We start from the raw sequence: 14,917 nt of genomic DNA on the forward strand, positions 1-14,917 counted from the left end.
CAATATGATGTAACTGATAAATCTTTTGGTTCATTTTCACAAACCTCATCAGCGTCATGTTTAGCTGTTTTCAGATAAAAGGCTGTAAAAAGACACTGTCCACTTTTTGTTTACCAGCAGATGGACAGAGTTAGAGACCAACGCAGTGAACGCAGGAGATATTTCCCTCTTTACCTGCTAGGAGCTGGTGGAGACCAAAAACAGAGATTAAAGAGAATGAAAACTCCACGTAGATTCATCAGTTGAACACAAATCTAACTCCAAATGAAGGATAGGGTTGCTCTGTAAGGGCTGGATGAGTAAACAACATTCAGCACATCAACTTGAAAGGTGATTATATATTAATGGTGTGTTCAGCTTGTTTCCACTGCCTCGAAGTGGCCAGAAAATCCCTTGAAGCAGCTTTAACAAATATCCAAAGAAAATAAAAACTTTAGGAGAAGATGTGAGATGAGCTGATCTATTTGTGCGTATTTACTAATGAGCAAAATGTGTTGACTCAAACTTAAGCCGCTCAACCCTGTAAATGGAGCAATGAAGACGTTGTGTTTCCTCGTGTTCATACGTGGAGTTGTGTGTTTGATCATGTGTTAAATTCATATATAGTTTAATCACTTAGTAATTGTTTGTTAGTTATTATGTTAATTATTACATTATTGTGTTATATCATGTCATTATTATTATTTTAGGTTATTGAGCAGACAAATATCACTTTGTATTTTCAGCATTACAAAGTTTTTGTATTCTGTGTGTGACTGACAGGAGGGAGCATTTATTTAAAGAGTCTGGACTCCCTGCGGCAGAGACTTCAGCCAACACAGCACCATCATCAAAACAGCCTTGTGTAACTGCATCAGTAAGAAAAGCAGAAACCAGACCTTTTTGTTCATGTTCTATAATAATCAAAATACTATCTGAATTTTTTCCATTAATTAAATAAGGGTTGAAATAAATCATTACCTATTATTCACTTCGGATATTGAGGTGCAATCAGAGGTAATTTTCCAGGCCACTGGACTTTCAAATGCAATTCTGTGCTAAAAGGTCAGTCTAAAAGCTCGAAAATGGTCCATGTCACCGGAAAAGCTCTGCTCCTGGTTGGCAGAAGAATGACATAATGGTGTAATGTGGCCCCATGATTATATCAAACGCCCTCTGTTTCTTCACATACTCCCTGCCCTCACCTCTTGGTGCTCATTGCAGATTCTGCACAGCCACACAGGACACGTCCGGCTGTTGCTCCAGATCCCACATTTGCTGCACATGTGCTGCAAATACATACACACATTTATACAGTAAGAAACACATATATATGAAAAATCCTGCACAGATTTAGTCCTTGGAGCGTGTTTATTTTTACAGTTCAGAAAGCATTAACCTCTACTTAGTTAACAGGAGCAGTTAATGAGGGCAACAAGAAACAGAATGTGATGCATAAGACAAACAGATTTAGTGTATGGCTCACTTGCACCTTATCACTATAGGAAACCTCTTAGGATCTACACAACACTACAGAACAGATAGTAAACAGAGGTCCTGTACTCACTACATTCTCTAGGAACATGTCCTCTCTTTACTTTCTTTGTCCAAGCAGAAATAAGACACATATCCACTTACATTCTTGCACTGCACGCAGAGGACAGCTGTGACCCCCTGTGATCCGAATGACGCCCCACACAGCAGACAGTGTGACTGTCCATCGCCGCACGCTGTTTTCTTGATATCATCCAGGCGACTGGAGAGACGCCTGAGAACACACGGATATGTGTAAGCACAAACGTGACACAGGTTTTGCACCACAAATCATGCAGCTCAGTGGGCATCTGCAGCCATGATGTGATTCAAGTGACGTGATTCTGTGCAACAGAGACAATGGTTCTCTCTCTCTCTCTCTCACTCAATCCTCTGCTGCTCCTTGGCCTCCATCATGGCCGCGCGAGCCAGTACACTGTTGATGATCTCTTTTTCCTCATCTGTGAGCTCCTCCCCTGGGGGGCCGCCAGACCTGTTCATCATCCTCCCAATCCTGAACCCACAGCACACACACACACACACACAAACACAAACAGACACACAGAATGTTAGTGGTATGCAAAGTAAAGTGCAGCTGAAACAAAAGGCCAGATCTTTATTGCAGTGCATAGACACTGAAATCTAGGAAGCTATAAAATTACTCTGACTTAAAGCAGCACTGAGCAAATGAAGAAGAGTAACACACAAGTAGGCGCCACAATGACATAACGTCTGAGCTGTAGCCGAGTGATGGTCTGTGAGCAAATGATATGCACTTTGTTCTACACTCTCAAACAAATAGCCAGAGGGCCAGATTTGGTCGGCTCAGAATTTCATAAGGCCCCACACGCATCGTAAAAAAGAGAATTTGCAGAGGCAGCTGATTTCAATACCATTTTGGTATGATTTGGGGATTATGTGGTTTTAATTTATTGTTTAATTCTGTCACGCCACGTTAGAATAACATATGTAACATAATAACTGTGAGAAAATATATTTAAATACACTTATCTAGCTATACAACACAGACTTTTCAACTATTGATCAAAAACAGGTCTTTCTTGTTTTGAAAAGAATCATCGATGAAGTCATTAGGACTCTCTAAGATCCAACAACTTCTTATTGTCCTTAAAACGATACATTTTAACAGAGCATGTTTCCTCTCCAAAACAAACCCACTGATCGAATTAACATTCTATAAAAACTCATCGCTAACATTTGCTTCGTTTCACTCTGTCAACTTGAGAATCCAGACATGTTCTGCACCTGCTGTGGGTGGGAAAGATTCCAGGATAACTTCTCACAAGGTTTAAAATCACAGAAAGATGTCTTCCCTTTTCAAATCACATGGACTTAGCTTGTGAACTGAAACCAAGCTTTTATCCCTCTAAATGTGTCTGTCTTGGTAATTTTGTGGCTTCTGATGCTGCTGGTATCAGAATCTGAGCTTCGCTGTGATTGGTACCAGTATCCCACAAATGATGGGACGGATTGATGGATGAAATTGAGCTTGTGGCTTCACCAGAGGATAAGTGTGCTCTATTATCACAGTTTTTCTTTCTCACAGGTACACTGAATATACCAACATCTTTGTGTTTGCTATGTATTTTGTTTCTAAAAATATATATACATATGTTGTTGGGCCAATATTTCAGCAAAAATTCCACTTTAATATAATTCTGCTGTGTGCACCAGTCTCCAGCCTTGTATTTGATGTATTCTGAAGGAAGGAAGCATGTGTACCTATTTTTAAAGAGATTCAAATAATCCAAGATTAGATCAAGGTGGCTATATTTGTTGCATGAGTAATTGTGAATCACAACCCTTAAGGCTACGGATGAAACTTAAATAGCTGCTGTGCTGTGTACCTGTGTCCTGCATAATGTCTGTGCTCATGAAGGCAGGTAACCAGTACACAGGGAATGTAATCATCAGTGTTATGTGGATGTGTGTGAACTGTTGCCTCAAATGTCGCCTTGAATGTCATTGTTTGATTGCGTCAATTACAGCCGCCTGGCTCTGGGGAGGATAATATCAGTTATTAATATCTACACCACCTCGGTACAGACTGAAATACCTCTGCAACCACAGCCGATAGTTTGACGGAACATTTTATATACATTGTTGCACATAGATAGATAGATGGATGGATAGATGGATAGAAAAATAGATAGATGGATGGATGGATAGATAGATAGACTGTCAAACATTACTACGAAGATGTCATTTCTCATTCAAACATCACTGTGACACTTATTTACTGCTGCTGTGCCACTGTCTCTGGCCGTTAAATTCCCAAACATCTGCTGGTCATGTCCGAGTGCACAGGCACCGTGTTCCTGTGCCGCTGCCCGGCCTTGAAAATGGGGCAATAAATTGAGGCTGGCCATAGAAAGTGCACTGGTAGCTGTAATGTGTTATTGAAGTGTGCTCCGCAGTGTGCATGCCTGAAGACACTTTCACTGCAGCGCGCTCATTATCTTTTAACAGGAACATGGTTAAGAGGAAAGCATGACCTGAACTTCTCGCCCTCTGGTCCAACCAGGCTGCTGAAACAGACGACACCTCCATGAACAATCCTGCAACGCTGACAATTAGAGCATAGAATGGAGAGAAAATAAAGCCCATATATGTATTTAATATTCTCTTCATCGTCAATTCATTTTATTAACAATAAAACAATGTCTATGGTTCATAACTATGGTTCGAGCATTTTGAGGTAGACTTATCTCAGCTGTCTGAGCTGTTAACGTCTCACTATGAGCTGTAGTGTTTGAAAAATCAGCCGCCAGTTAATATGCAAAAATGCCTTTTAAAATTTGGCAAAAATTGGTAATTTTCTGAATAATAAGATTCTGGTTTTACACATGTATACATCTCAATTTGGGTTCAAACTGTGGTTTTATATGCATGGTCACTTGCCTGTTTACAGTCAGCTCTTTTTTACACAAACCAAAAAGCACAGATTTCTGGACTGACGGAGAAACACACCTATTTTAAAACATGATGAAACACTTGGACATCCACAGGCTTATGGATATGCACCAATATTTCAACACCAACCTTTTCCATAGCATGGTTGTGAACGCGTATTTACAAGGTTGATCAAGTTCACCACAGCTTTTAACTTTTATATCCTAACATATAATCGAATTCACTTCTAATAATGTACGTGGGACAAGGTCTTTTATGTGAATCAGTTTGTACAGCTGCATGTAAACAGTGGTCATCGCATCATTTTTATCAGTAGAGGCTTTGTAGGAATATTAATTGTCTCTTTCAAAATAAGGTCAAAACCGGAATATTTGGTGCATGTAAATGTACTGACAGAACGTACTAGTTGTTGTATGACGGTGTCCGAGCATGAAACATTCTTGAGAATGAGTAGTGGCTGCTGAGTAAGAATATTTAAATGCCTCACATACATAACAGCTCAGTGCCCTTCATCTTCCCCATCCCTGTCCCCTCCCTGTTGTGTTCCCTCGAAAATGTCTTGTCCCCAATGCATATAAATGTCAGGGGTTGCTGTCATAGCGGACAGTGTGGAAACCTGACAGATTGATGTATGAGTGTGTTTGTGTGTGTGTGTGTGTGTGTGTGTGTGTGTGTGTGTGTGTGTGTGTGTGTGTGTGTGAGGTGACTCACAAGCTAAATGTGTCTTTTCCTGTCATACTAACCCCCACCTTTCTCACTGCAAACGCTTCAAGGCACATACACACTCACACAAACAAACTGTCATTACGAATCAAGTCATTGCTGTTACAGGCTGAACCACGTGAAAGTGACACATTGGTAGGACGTCAAATATTTTGGCTTCATTTATAGATCGAGCAGATACTTTGCTTCCTGCTGGAGTCAGACTATAAAATGTTTGTGTCTGCTAAGAAGGTCACTGTCAGATGAGATGATCATAAATTCTCATAAATTCTTGTTGTGTCGTGGCTGAGAGACATGACAGACACGCCGGACGTGACACGTTGCTCCCATAACGATCAGCGTTAGCCTTCTGATGTGAGGTGTGTGACATCACAGGAAGGGACGCGCTCGAGACGAGGGCGTGCTCGCGACCCCTCTTATTCCTCTTTAATTTGTGCGCAGCTTCATGTCTTCAGCTGTGCACGTGGTGGAAAAAGAAAATACTACTCTAGTCATGAAGCGTCCCAGATTTCGATGTTGGCAGTGGTTCAGTTTGACACACCACACAAGTTAATAGGATCCATTCTGATGTTCGATACACATCGATAACTTCTCCAAACCCACGAAACACCCTGTCTTCTGGATCGGGCTATAACTGGGTTAATATTGTGTAGTCTGACCACAGCTATAACAACGCTTGTACATGATAATGATGATAATGAGGGTAATTCATAATTTAGAATCTGAGTGGGATCAATCTTCTTGTGTATTTCCCAGCAAGAAAGAGAAAGAGCTTCATCAGTATTACAGTAATGATCAGTATTACAGATGCATTCAAGTAGCAGCTACATGTTGAAGTGAAGCACATTTAAATTGACTGCTTATTTAATCTATGCATCATATCTTATAGAATGATGCAATCTTTTTGAGTTTAAGAACCACAAGATGTAGAACAGTTCAGTTTGTGTCATTTTGAACATTTGAAATGCTGCTCACCAGTTTTTCTATTACACAAATATAGATATCATGTGACACATTAACACTGTGCTAATTTTGCAAACCTGAAGTCACTTCACTCTTCATGGTCATTGACACAGAGGTGTATGTGGACCAGACTGGGAATGTTTTTTCATTGCATTTACACAAAATGAATTCAACAACCAAAAATCCATGAACTCTTGTCTTGGATACTGTATTTACAGTTTTGTTAATATGAATTGCACAATGTTAGCCATAAATTAGAGTAAGGGGGGAGTAGTTTTATCTCTCTCTCTCTCTCTCTCACACACACACACACACATGCACACACACAGACAACCAGAGTATGAATTGATTATAGACGGGAGCAGTTCGCTGCATTAAAGCCGATCAATGTGCACTGGTGCTCTGCAGCAGGACATGAAACTCCTATCTGATTCTCAATGTCATCCACTGGAGAGGACAGAAACTGCTTCGGCATGACAGCATGTCAATACCAGCCCTGTTTTCACCCTGGGACCTCTCAGAGTGTTTCACGTGCAGCACGTGTGTCAGAGCACTTGTAGTAGGCTATTCACATAATTACAACAGAGCTTTGTGGGTACTTCTCATCTCTGAGGGGTGATGAAACCTGATGTGGAGATTTTATTTACTTAATTCTTCATCCATTGTATCTCGGGGTGTCTTTTGCAGGTGGCAATAAAAATGGTTATGAGATTCAACGAGGAGGAGGAGGAGGATCAGCTGAGGTAATGCAGGCTTTTAGTCAGACCACAGCGGTGACCAGAGAGCTGAGCAAAGAGCCGAGACAGAAAGACTAAGATGTGCAGCTGAGACGACTTCCCACTACAAGATGATGGATCACAGGAGCTCAGTGAATTGAAAGGACCACAGCGACACACTGCTCAGCAGTACCATAGGGGGCCAGCTGAGGTGGCTCAATGGGCCGATGTGATTATTCTGCTCACAATATCAAGTCTCTGATTTATATTATGGTCACAGGCCAATCACATACATGCAAATGCACATTAATGGTACGTTACTTTGTCGCATCAACACTGTATTGCTAACGTCACACTGTTCATTTTAAAGCAGTGATCCGTGTCAGTGAGGCCTTAGTTTACCCGACCATGTGGGGGACGACATCAGGGCAGATTGAGGGATTAAATCTCACAGTTCTCCGAGAAGGCAACAGTTTTATCAACCAACATCTGGCTGTTCACTGAACCCAGTGACAAACAATGATTGTCCAATCATTGCTTCACCACCAAGTAGCGGCAGCAGGCCAGTCAAGTACATGTGACTAAGATCTCGACCTTCTATATAAAGTGCCTTGAGATAATGTATATTACAATTCGGTGTGATACAGATAAAATTGAATTGAATATGACTATAGTGAGAACCCAGACTACAGCAGAAAAGTGTAATAGGTGATCTGCTCTGAAATAAGCTGTGAACATAAGCATCCTACAGCTCAGTAGTAGTATTGGGTTACCTGCATATATTCATATCATTGGTACATGTTAGAATATGCTTCATTCAGGTCTGGCACATTCTGAGAGAGTTGGGATTTGAGAAAACACTAGCTGCTCTGCTCTGTGAACGTACAATACGTTGACTTGGATATATACGATGTGTATTCTCCTCTCCTATTGTACAGAAATGAAGCTGAAATATCCTGGAGTGCTGCCATCTTGCAGTTATTTAATAATTTGGGGTCTTTGCTGTTGAGATCATGCCAAGATCAGTCAGTCTCAGCTGTCAATCTAATTTTTAAGGCATCAAATAACAAATTAAATCTAACAAAAAAATTACGCTTGAATGTACACCAGTTTATTTATTTTCAGATTCATTTTTTTACATTAACTTTTTAGTCTCATCCATATCCCATCTTCTAACAAGGAGGAGACGTTGTTTATGACCTATCCTGCAGTGAGCCACCAGGGGTTGATCAAGATGACTTGGATTGTGGAACTGTAATGTCGTCCCTCTTTGTACAAATGATGCAACATCAGCGGTTCAGCTCTGTCCTGTTTAGAACTGGATGTGGGGAAGTTTAATCTTTCAGCAACTCCATACAAACTCATCATCAAAGATATTCTTAAATCTGCTCATTGGTTCATCTTCATCCCTCTAAGGCTGACATCAGTGAATTGTGAAGAGAGGTTAGTGAAATAGAGGATAATTAGGAAGTCTTACTGGGTAAACTTTCTCCCACTTGGTCAGGAGATACAAATGTTCTCTGAGAGTTCCTCCCAATAAGACACAGGCTAACATAAAGACAATTCAGTCTGAATGAATGAAGAGAAACAAGATGTTGGTACGGCTCAATCATCAGGCTACCAAAGAAGTTCCTCGGGGGAAAGCTACAGCCCATAACACACCTTCAACCATACTCATAGAGCTAGAGTTCCATCCATGACCTATATCATAATCAACATGGCTACTAAACATTGATGATGAGCTGAACTGAATTCAATCGGAGTATAAAAACATAATAAATTATTATGTCTAGTCTAGTTTAGTCATAAGCGTAATTACAAAAGCACATATCGATAATTGTAAATACATTTCTATAGAATTTGCTGCCACTGTGCTGGACTGTATGTTCACATTTTTTCTCCGACAAACAGTGAATTATAGTTGTTTTTTTTCTCACTGTGTTGATCTTAGTCCTACATGACAGCCAAATTCTTTGATAGGGCTATCACTCTACTTTACATCCACAGGCAGTATATCCCGTCCTAAATCTGCTCATGATGTGAGAGATAATATGGTTTTTGACAAGCACCTCATAAATAATGGTCAAGTGTCTGAACTCCTCCACCTCCTCCTCTTCCCTGACCTACACCAAGGACACATGTCTCACCACATGAGGCCTGGCTTGATTTACACCTGCTTTATAGTGGGATTCGACTGAGGAGCAGAACAACCTCCGGGGAGCACGGGTACTTACATGTGTGTATAAAGTGTGTGGGCATGTGTGGGTGTTTGATATTATAGATTGTCAGGTGAGCCCAGTGTTAACCGCTCTACGATGATGGAGAGGAATAGTAATCGAGCCATTTTCACACCCACTTACAGTTTTCTAAATAGGTTAAAGACGTATTAAAAGCACTACTGCTCCGCTGCTCCCATCAAAAATCAATTCTGAGTAGGAAGTACATTTGAGATAAATAATATGATCTTCATCTTTAGAACATTGGAATGTGCTCATCCAAAGATTTCGATCTCTGGAAAAGTTGCAAAGCCTCACTATGAGCACGGCTTTCAACAACTAGTGGATGGATTGTCTTTAAATTTAATGACGCTCATGATTCCCAGAGGATAAAGTAAGTTTATAGTGACTTTTGTTATCGCTGACATTTCCTCTCGCACCACCATGGAGTTAATATTTGTGGTCTTGCATTAAATGTCTTGCTATCAATTAAATTGACATCACATTTTTGTAAAGGTTTGTAGAAGTTTTTCCTCTAAAATTCACCAGGTCCAGATTTGTGTCTGTCAAACTTTGTTTAATGACCTAAAACAGAGTATTAGGGCGACTTACAGAGTAAAAAAATCAGAGACATGGTTGTAAGTTTTAAAAGAATAAAGTCATAATTTCAGACTGTGTGTCATTTTACAGAAGTGGATATCAGGGGATGGTCGTCTTCTGATATTAATGTGGAGAACCTTTTTCCCATTATACTTAAGTATAGGTTTCACAAACAATGACATTTGTAATCTTCTGACACATCATTGTCATAAATATTCTGAAGAAAGGACAACACTGATTTGAAGGAAGTTGCCTCTTTTGTGGAGGAGGAAATCTGACGTTGGTTTGAGATTCTGGATCCAGAAGAGTGGAACTCCGGCAAGCGTGAGTTACTCCTTAGAGGTTTTTCCTTAAAAAAAAAAGTTTTTTTCTTTATTTTCAATTGTATGACTTTTTTCTGATTAAACAACTTTTATTCTTGTAATATAACAAGTTTTTTCTCAATAACAATTGTATTCCCCAAATATTAGGATTGTTTTCTTGTTAGATTATGACTTTATTCTCACAATATATTGACTTTTTTCTTGATAAATTCTCATTTTATTCTCATAGATTTATGGCCTTGTTCCACTCAGCACAAAGATGAGTAGAATTTAAAGAGCAAGGTGCTGCTCTGTAATGTTTGATGTTCTGTCATTGTTCAGTTTATCACTCCTCTGCCTGTCCCTCAGTTTGTCTCCCTGTCTCTCCCTGTCATTCATGCTGTCTGTCTCCAAGCCGCTGGCCAGTTCAGTAAAGCAGGTCTTTTGTAATCCTGTGCAAGACCTTCACCAGCCTGTTGTATTAACATTAATACAAATTGACACAGACAGATACACACATCCCTGCTGCTGACTTTCAGACACACACGTGTGCACACACACACACATGCAGTCTCTGAGGACCTGTCACACATGGTCAGCGGCATAAGGAAAAGCATTGCAAATTGACATGAAGTAAGAGGAAACCAAGGCATTTCATCTCCATGAGACTATGTGGGCTGACGAAGAGCTGCAGGGCCACACACACACACACAAAGTTATTCATGTCAGCACACACAAGCAAGCGCACACTGTGTCAGAGAGAGTATGAGCGCTGCAGGGAGGAAAACTGACGGATTGCATCATCCTCCTGTTTCCTGTGACGCCAAGAGGCTTCCCCACTTCAGACTGGTTTGACAATTTTGTACTTAGTTTACACATTTACACATTTATCTATTCCATTGAATGCTGTGGGAATAAGGTCACAAAGTCGAAGGGTTTTAATTTTAGTGGATTTTTGGTTAGATGTCTGAAATAAGGTCTGTTATTAACACAAGACTGTTTTATTCTTTAACAACTAGAATTGATCTCAGAGAGCCACATGTAATTCACCATTTTTATTTGGATCTGCACCGAATTTCACTTCAGATTTTTGTCATCAAGATCCATGAATTATTGTTGAGCAATCATCAGAAATGTCACAATGTTAAAGAATGCATCAATACCTTACTCATATTTTTTTCGCTTTAGAGAGTGTGTCAAACAACCGCATTGAATAACAGTAAAGACAAAATATCAGGAAAGTGGGGGGGTTTTGTCCAAAGACATTTATGAAGAAGAATGGGATCATGATCATGACAGAAACTGGCAGATTAATAGTGCTAATAAAATATTGAATCAATTTTTGTAAGATTGTTCAGTTTTATTTCCTCCAGTGTTAAATAAAAAAATATATAAAAATATAAAATGAATAATCACAATAAAGAATATATATATTTTGACCATTTCTATAAGTGTCATCAGTCCAGATGTTTTTTGAAACCTCTTAAAGGGATAGTTCACAGAAAAAATTAAAATTCACTCATTATCTACTCAACACTATACCGTTTGAGAGTGTAAACAGTGTTGCAGCCAAATTCAATAGAAATTGTATTGAATTTGGCTGCAACACTGTTTCCCTTGAAACTCCAAAAGTGTTTTGTGGACTCAAACACTTTACCCACCCCTCCATCGGCATAGTGGTGGGTAAACTATCCCTTTAAGCTGAGGAAGGCTTGTAAAATGGGTTTCAACATCATTTTAGCCTTAAGTTACTTTTGGGAAACAAAAGCCCTACTAAACTCCTCTATAAGAGCAGATAAAGAATATGTGGGACAGTGCACTTTTAGCTTGATCCCATTGTTTTGAACAATAGAATCACAAAGCTTGAGTGTTCTGGATCAGTGGTTAGACCTTAAATGAGGTTAGTCATCTCAGGAAACCCAAGTCAGGCAACCTCATCCACGCTAAAATCACAGTTATTTACGGTACACAGAACATTCCCCAAGGAGCCCTAACGCTCCCCTCGGAATTAGACTGGAACATTTCAGCAGTCCTGCACACACGCACACCCTCGTCTGTTCAACATGCTCATCCATCCCGCGACGCAGCCGAGCCACCCCCCACCCTCCATTCCTTCCCTAACACTGTCCCCACAGCTGTCACTTCTCACACACACGAGATCTAGAGTACCATCAGACTCTAGACAAGTTTCATCTGTTCATCCTTTCACCCAATCATCACCATCCAACCATCCAACCATCCATCCAACCATCCATCCATCCATTCATGCACTCTGCCTCTCTCCACAGAGGCTTGTCCAACGAGTGAGGAAGCAGCTTATGGAGCTTAGTTCTGCAAAGAAGCATCACCACCTACTTTATCCCCTGTCTGATGACTCTCTGGTTTGATTGTTAACACTTGCGAACACACACACACACACATACAAACACACGCATGCACACACTCACGCACTCATGCACACACACAGACACAAACAGCCCCCTTTCTGATGACTCCTGGGTAAAGTCACGCCTGGATATGAGAGTAATCTGGTCTTCAAATCCCGACATGGGCGTCTGAGAGCTTTGACGGCACAAAGTTTTCTAGAAATGAATGCACGTCCTCTGTGTAGTGGAGGAGGTGGTGAGACTGTGAGTGTGAAAGACCTGATGGCTTTCAGGCTACAGCTAAACTTTCAAAATGAAAATGATCTCCGTCCTCTCAAGTGTTTTGATTCGGTCAGAAGTGAACTCCATCCAAACTGATGGACCTAACATGACCGTCACATACACTGGGCAGGTCTTCTGCTCTGTAGATGGTCACTAGGTTGCAGAAATCACTTCTTTATGTACATTAAGTTTGTCACTGGTCAGTACCATGCTGCCTGGAATCCCACGTCTCTGGTCCAAACTGAAACACATGATGGAGATATTCATGATCCCCAGAGGATGATTCCATAGTTATTTGGCTTGACATTTTCCTCTTCTGCCACCATGATAAGTTTTTTTGTGTCAGATTTTATTGGTTTGAAGCGTAGACCCTATATAAAAAGGGTTCAGAGCCACAGTGTCTAAATGATGGCGGTGCCCCCTGACTTGGCACCACTATGATGGATGGAATGTTTGGTTCAGCCGATCATGTTCCCTTCAGAATGATTGTGTCCAATACTTTGTTTTATGACTAAATTACCTGAGATATTAATGACTACTTGGTGCTAAGTATGCATTCTAAAATAAAATGATGAACATGGTCCACGGCATCATTGCTCAACATCAGCATGTTAGCATTGTCACTGTAAAGCATGCTTTCATGAGCATTTAGCTCAATGCACTGCAGGGTTAGGGCATATGAGGGCACCCTGGTGACCTCAACTGAAATCAAAAAATGGAGCTTTGCTGCATATAACATATCTCCTCCCTCTCTCTCTTTCTCTCTTGCTCTCTCTCTCTCTGTCTCTCCCCCCTCCCTGTCATCTCTCCACTGTCAGTTACGATCAAGGCATAAAATGCCCCAAACTTTTGCAGAAATGTTTAAAGATCCCAGTCATTATCTGCAGGACTTTTAAAAAAACCAACAGCAGACTAGACATCACAATCATTATAATTAGCAGCTTGTCGTGCGTTCAGTGTGTGATTGCTCCGCATGACAAGTTAAATACGAGAGCAAACACCCATATGGTGAGCGGTGAGCGGAAATCTCTATATCTGTGTGTTTGTGTGTACACCAGGGGCTGCGCTGAAGCCACTAAACTGAGCAGAACAAAAAGCAAACCTCAGGCCATTTCTGTCTAACTCTGCATCTTTCTGTCTACTGTATCCGTCTCTCTGTTTGTGTGCAAGAGAGGTTTCTACAGAGTCTGACTTCATGATGAGGACGTTTGGAGATATAATGATGAGAAATCAGGACAAATGCCTCACATCCTGTGAGAGGAGTCATCAAATACGATGCACTCATCAGCCAACCTTTGCTCCAAACCAAGTCTGCAAACATTATTATTCTCATTGTCAGAGACTGGAATTCTGCTGCTCCAAATAAACAACATTAAGTGTCTTAGTGAGAGGTTGCTGCACCGTTGCTCATGCTCATCATATCATACAGTGACACCTTGTGCTGACTTTTCACATCATGGAATATGACTAAATAAGAGAAAAGGGAAGTGCTCAGAAAAACAAATGGGAATTTCATCATCTACCATTCGCACAGGCAGAAATAATGAAAAGATTTACTGGGACTCTTGAATAGAACAGAGCAGTTGTTCATGTCGAGAGGAACACCTACAGTTGTCCTACGATGTCATGTCAAAATGTCTGCTGGAAAGAAGGCCAACAAAAGTTTAACTGCATCCAGTGTCCTTGAGTCTAAATCCAAGCCGATCTGAACTTTCGGTTTGTCACTTGTAAAATGAAACCACTGAAGCAGCTTTGCACTCAATCAATCAGAACCAAAGAACACATGTATTTTCAGGGTCGGACATCACAGTATTAGGGCCATCGATATTTCTTTAAATGGGTTCGAATGGGGCATCTGTGGGCCATGTCCACACCTATTTCTGGAAGATAAAAGAGCCAAATGACAGATTACTGGTTGTGTTGTGTGTGTGTGTGGTTAGCCCTGAGGCCCCTGACAGAATAATTGGGTCATGCAGGTCCCCACACAGCAGCATATAAAGGTGTCGTAGTAGTTTTCTGTGTACAGCTGTGTTGGTCACAGTGGATTTGTGCAGCACATCTGCTGCTCCTGCTGTGCCGAGAGAAGTCGGTAGCCCCTGAAAAACAATAATGCCTCAGCTGCAGATCTGAGGAGAAGGGAAGTCAATTACTGTACAGCTCAACCATCCAGACTGCTAAAACACTCCAATGAATGAGCTCATGTGGAACAGTCCTCATGTGAAGTAATGGGAAATTCATGAATTTCAATTGCTTGCTGGAATGGATGAGGTCACAGTGGACTTGACCCCAGCCTTGACAATGTT

At 40.8% G+C, this 14,917-nt stretch overlaps 1 protein-coding gene across 1 annotated transcript in view; it reads right to left on the reverse strand.

Moving 5' to 3' along the window:
• The window catches only part of rph3aa (rabphilin 3A homolog (mouse), a), a 28,285-nt gene that overhangs the window by 8,963 nt on the left and 4,405 nt on the right, over positions 1-14,917 (reverse strand). Inside the window, exons 2-4 of the mRNA XM_069513595.1 lie at positions 1,898-2,026; positions 1,618-1,747; positions 1,185-1,268 (exon numbers count right to left, since the gene is read on the reverse strand). Of these exons, the coding sequence (XP_069369696.1) occupies positions 1,185-1,268; positions 1,618-1,747; positions 1,898-2,026 (343 nt within the window). The remainder of the gene's footprint in view (positions 1-1,184; positions 1,269-1,617; positions 1,748-1,897; positions 2,027-14,917) is intronic.

Source organism: Paralichthys olivaceus, chromosome 18, assembly GCF_024713975.1.
Source record: "Paralichthys olivaceus isolate ysfri-2021 chromosome 18, ASM2471397v2, whole genome shotgun sequence".
NCBI lineage: Eukaryota > Metazoa > Chordata > Actinopteri > Pleuronectiformes > Paralichthyidae > Paralichthys > Paralichthys olivaceus.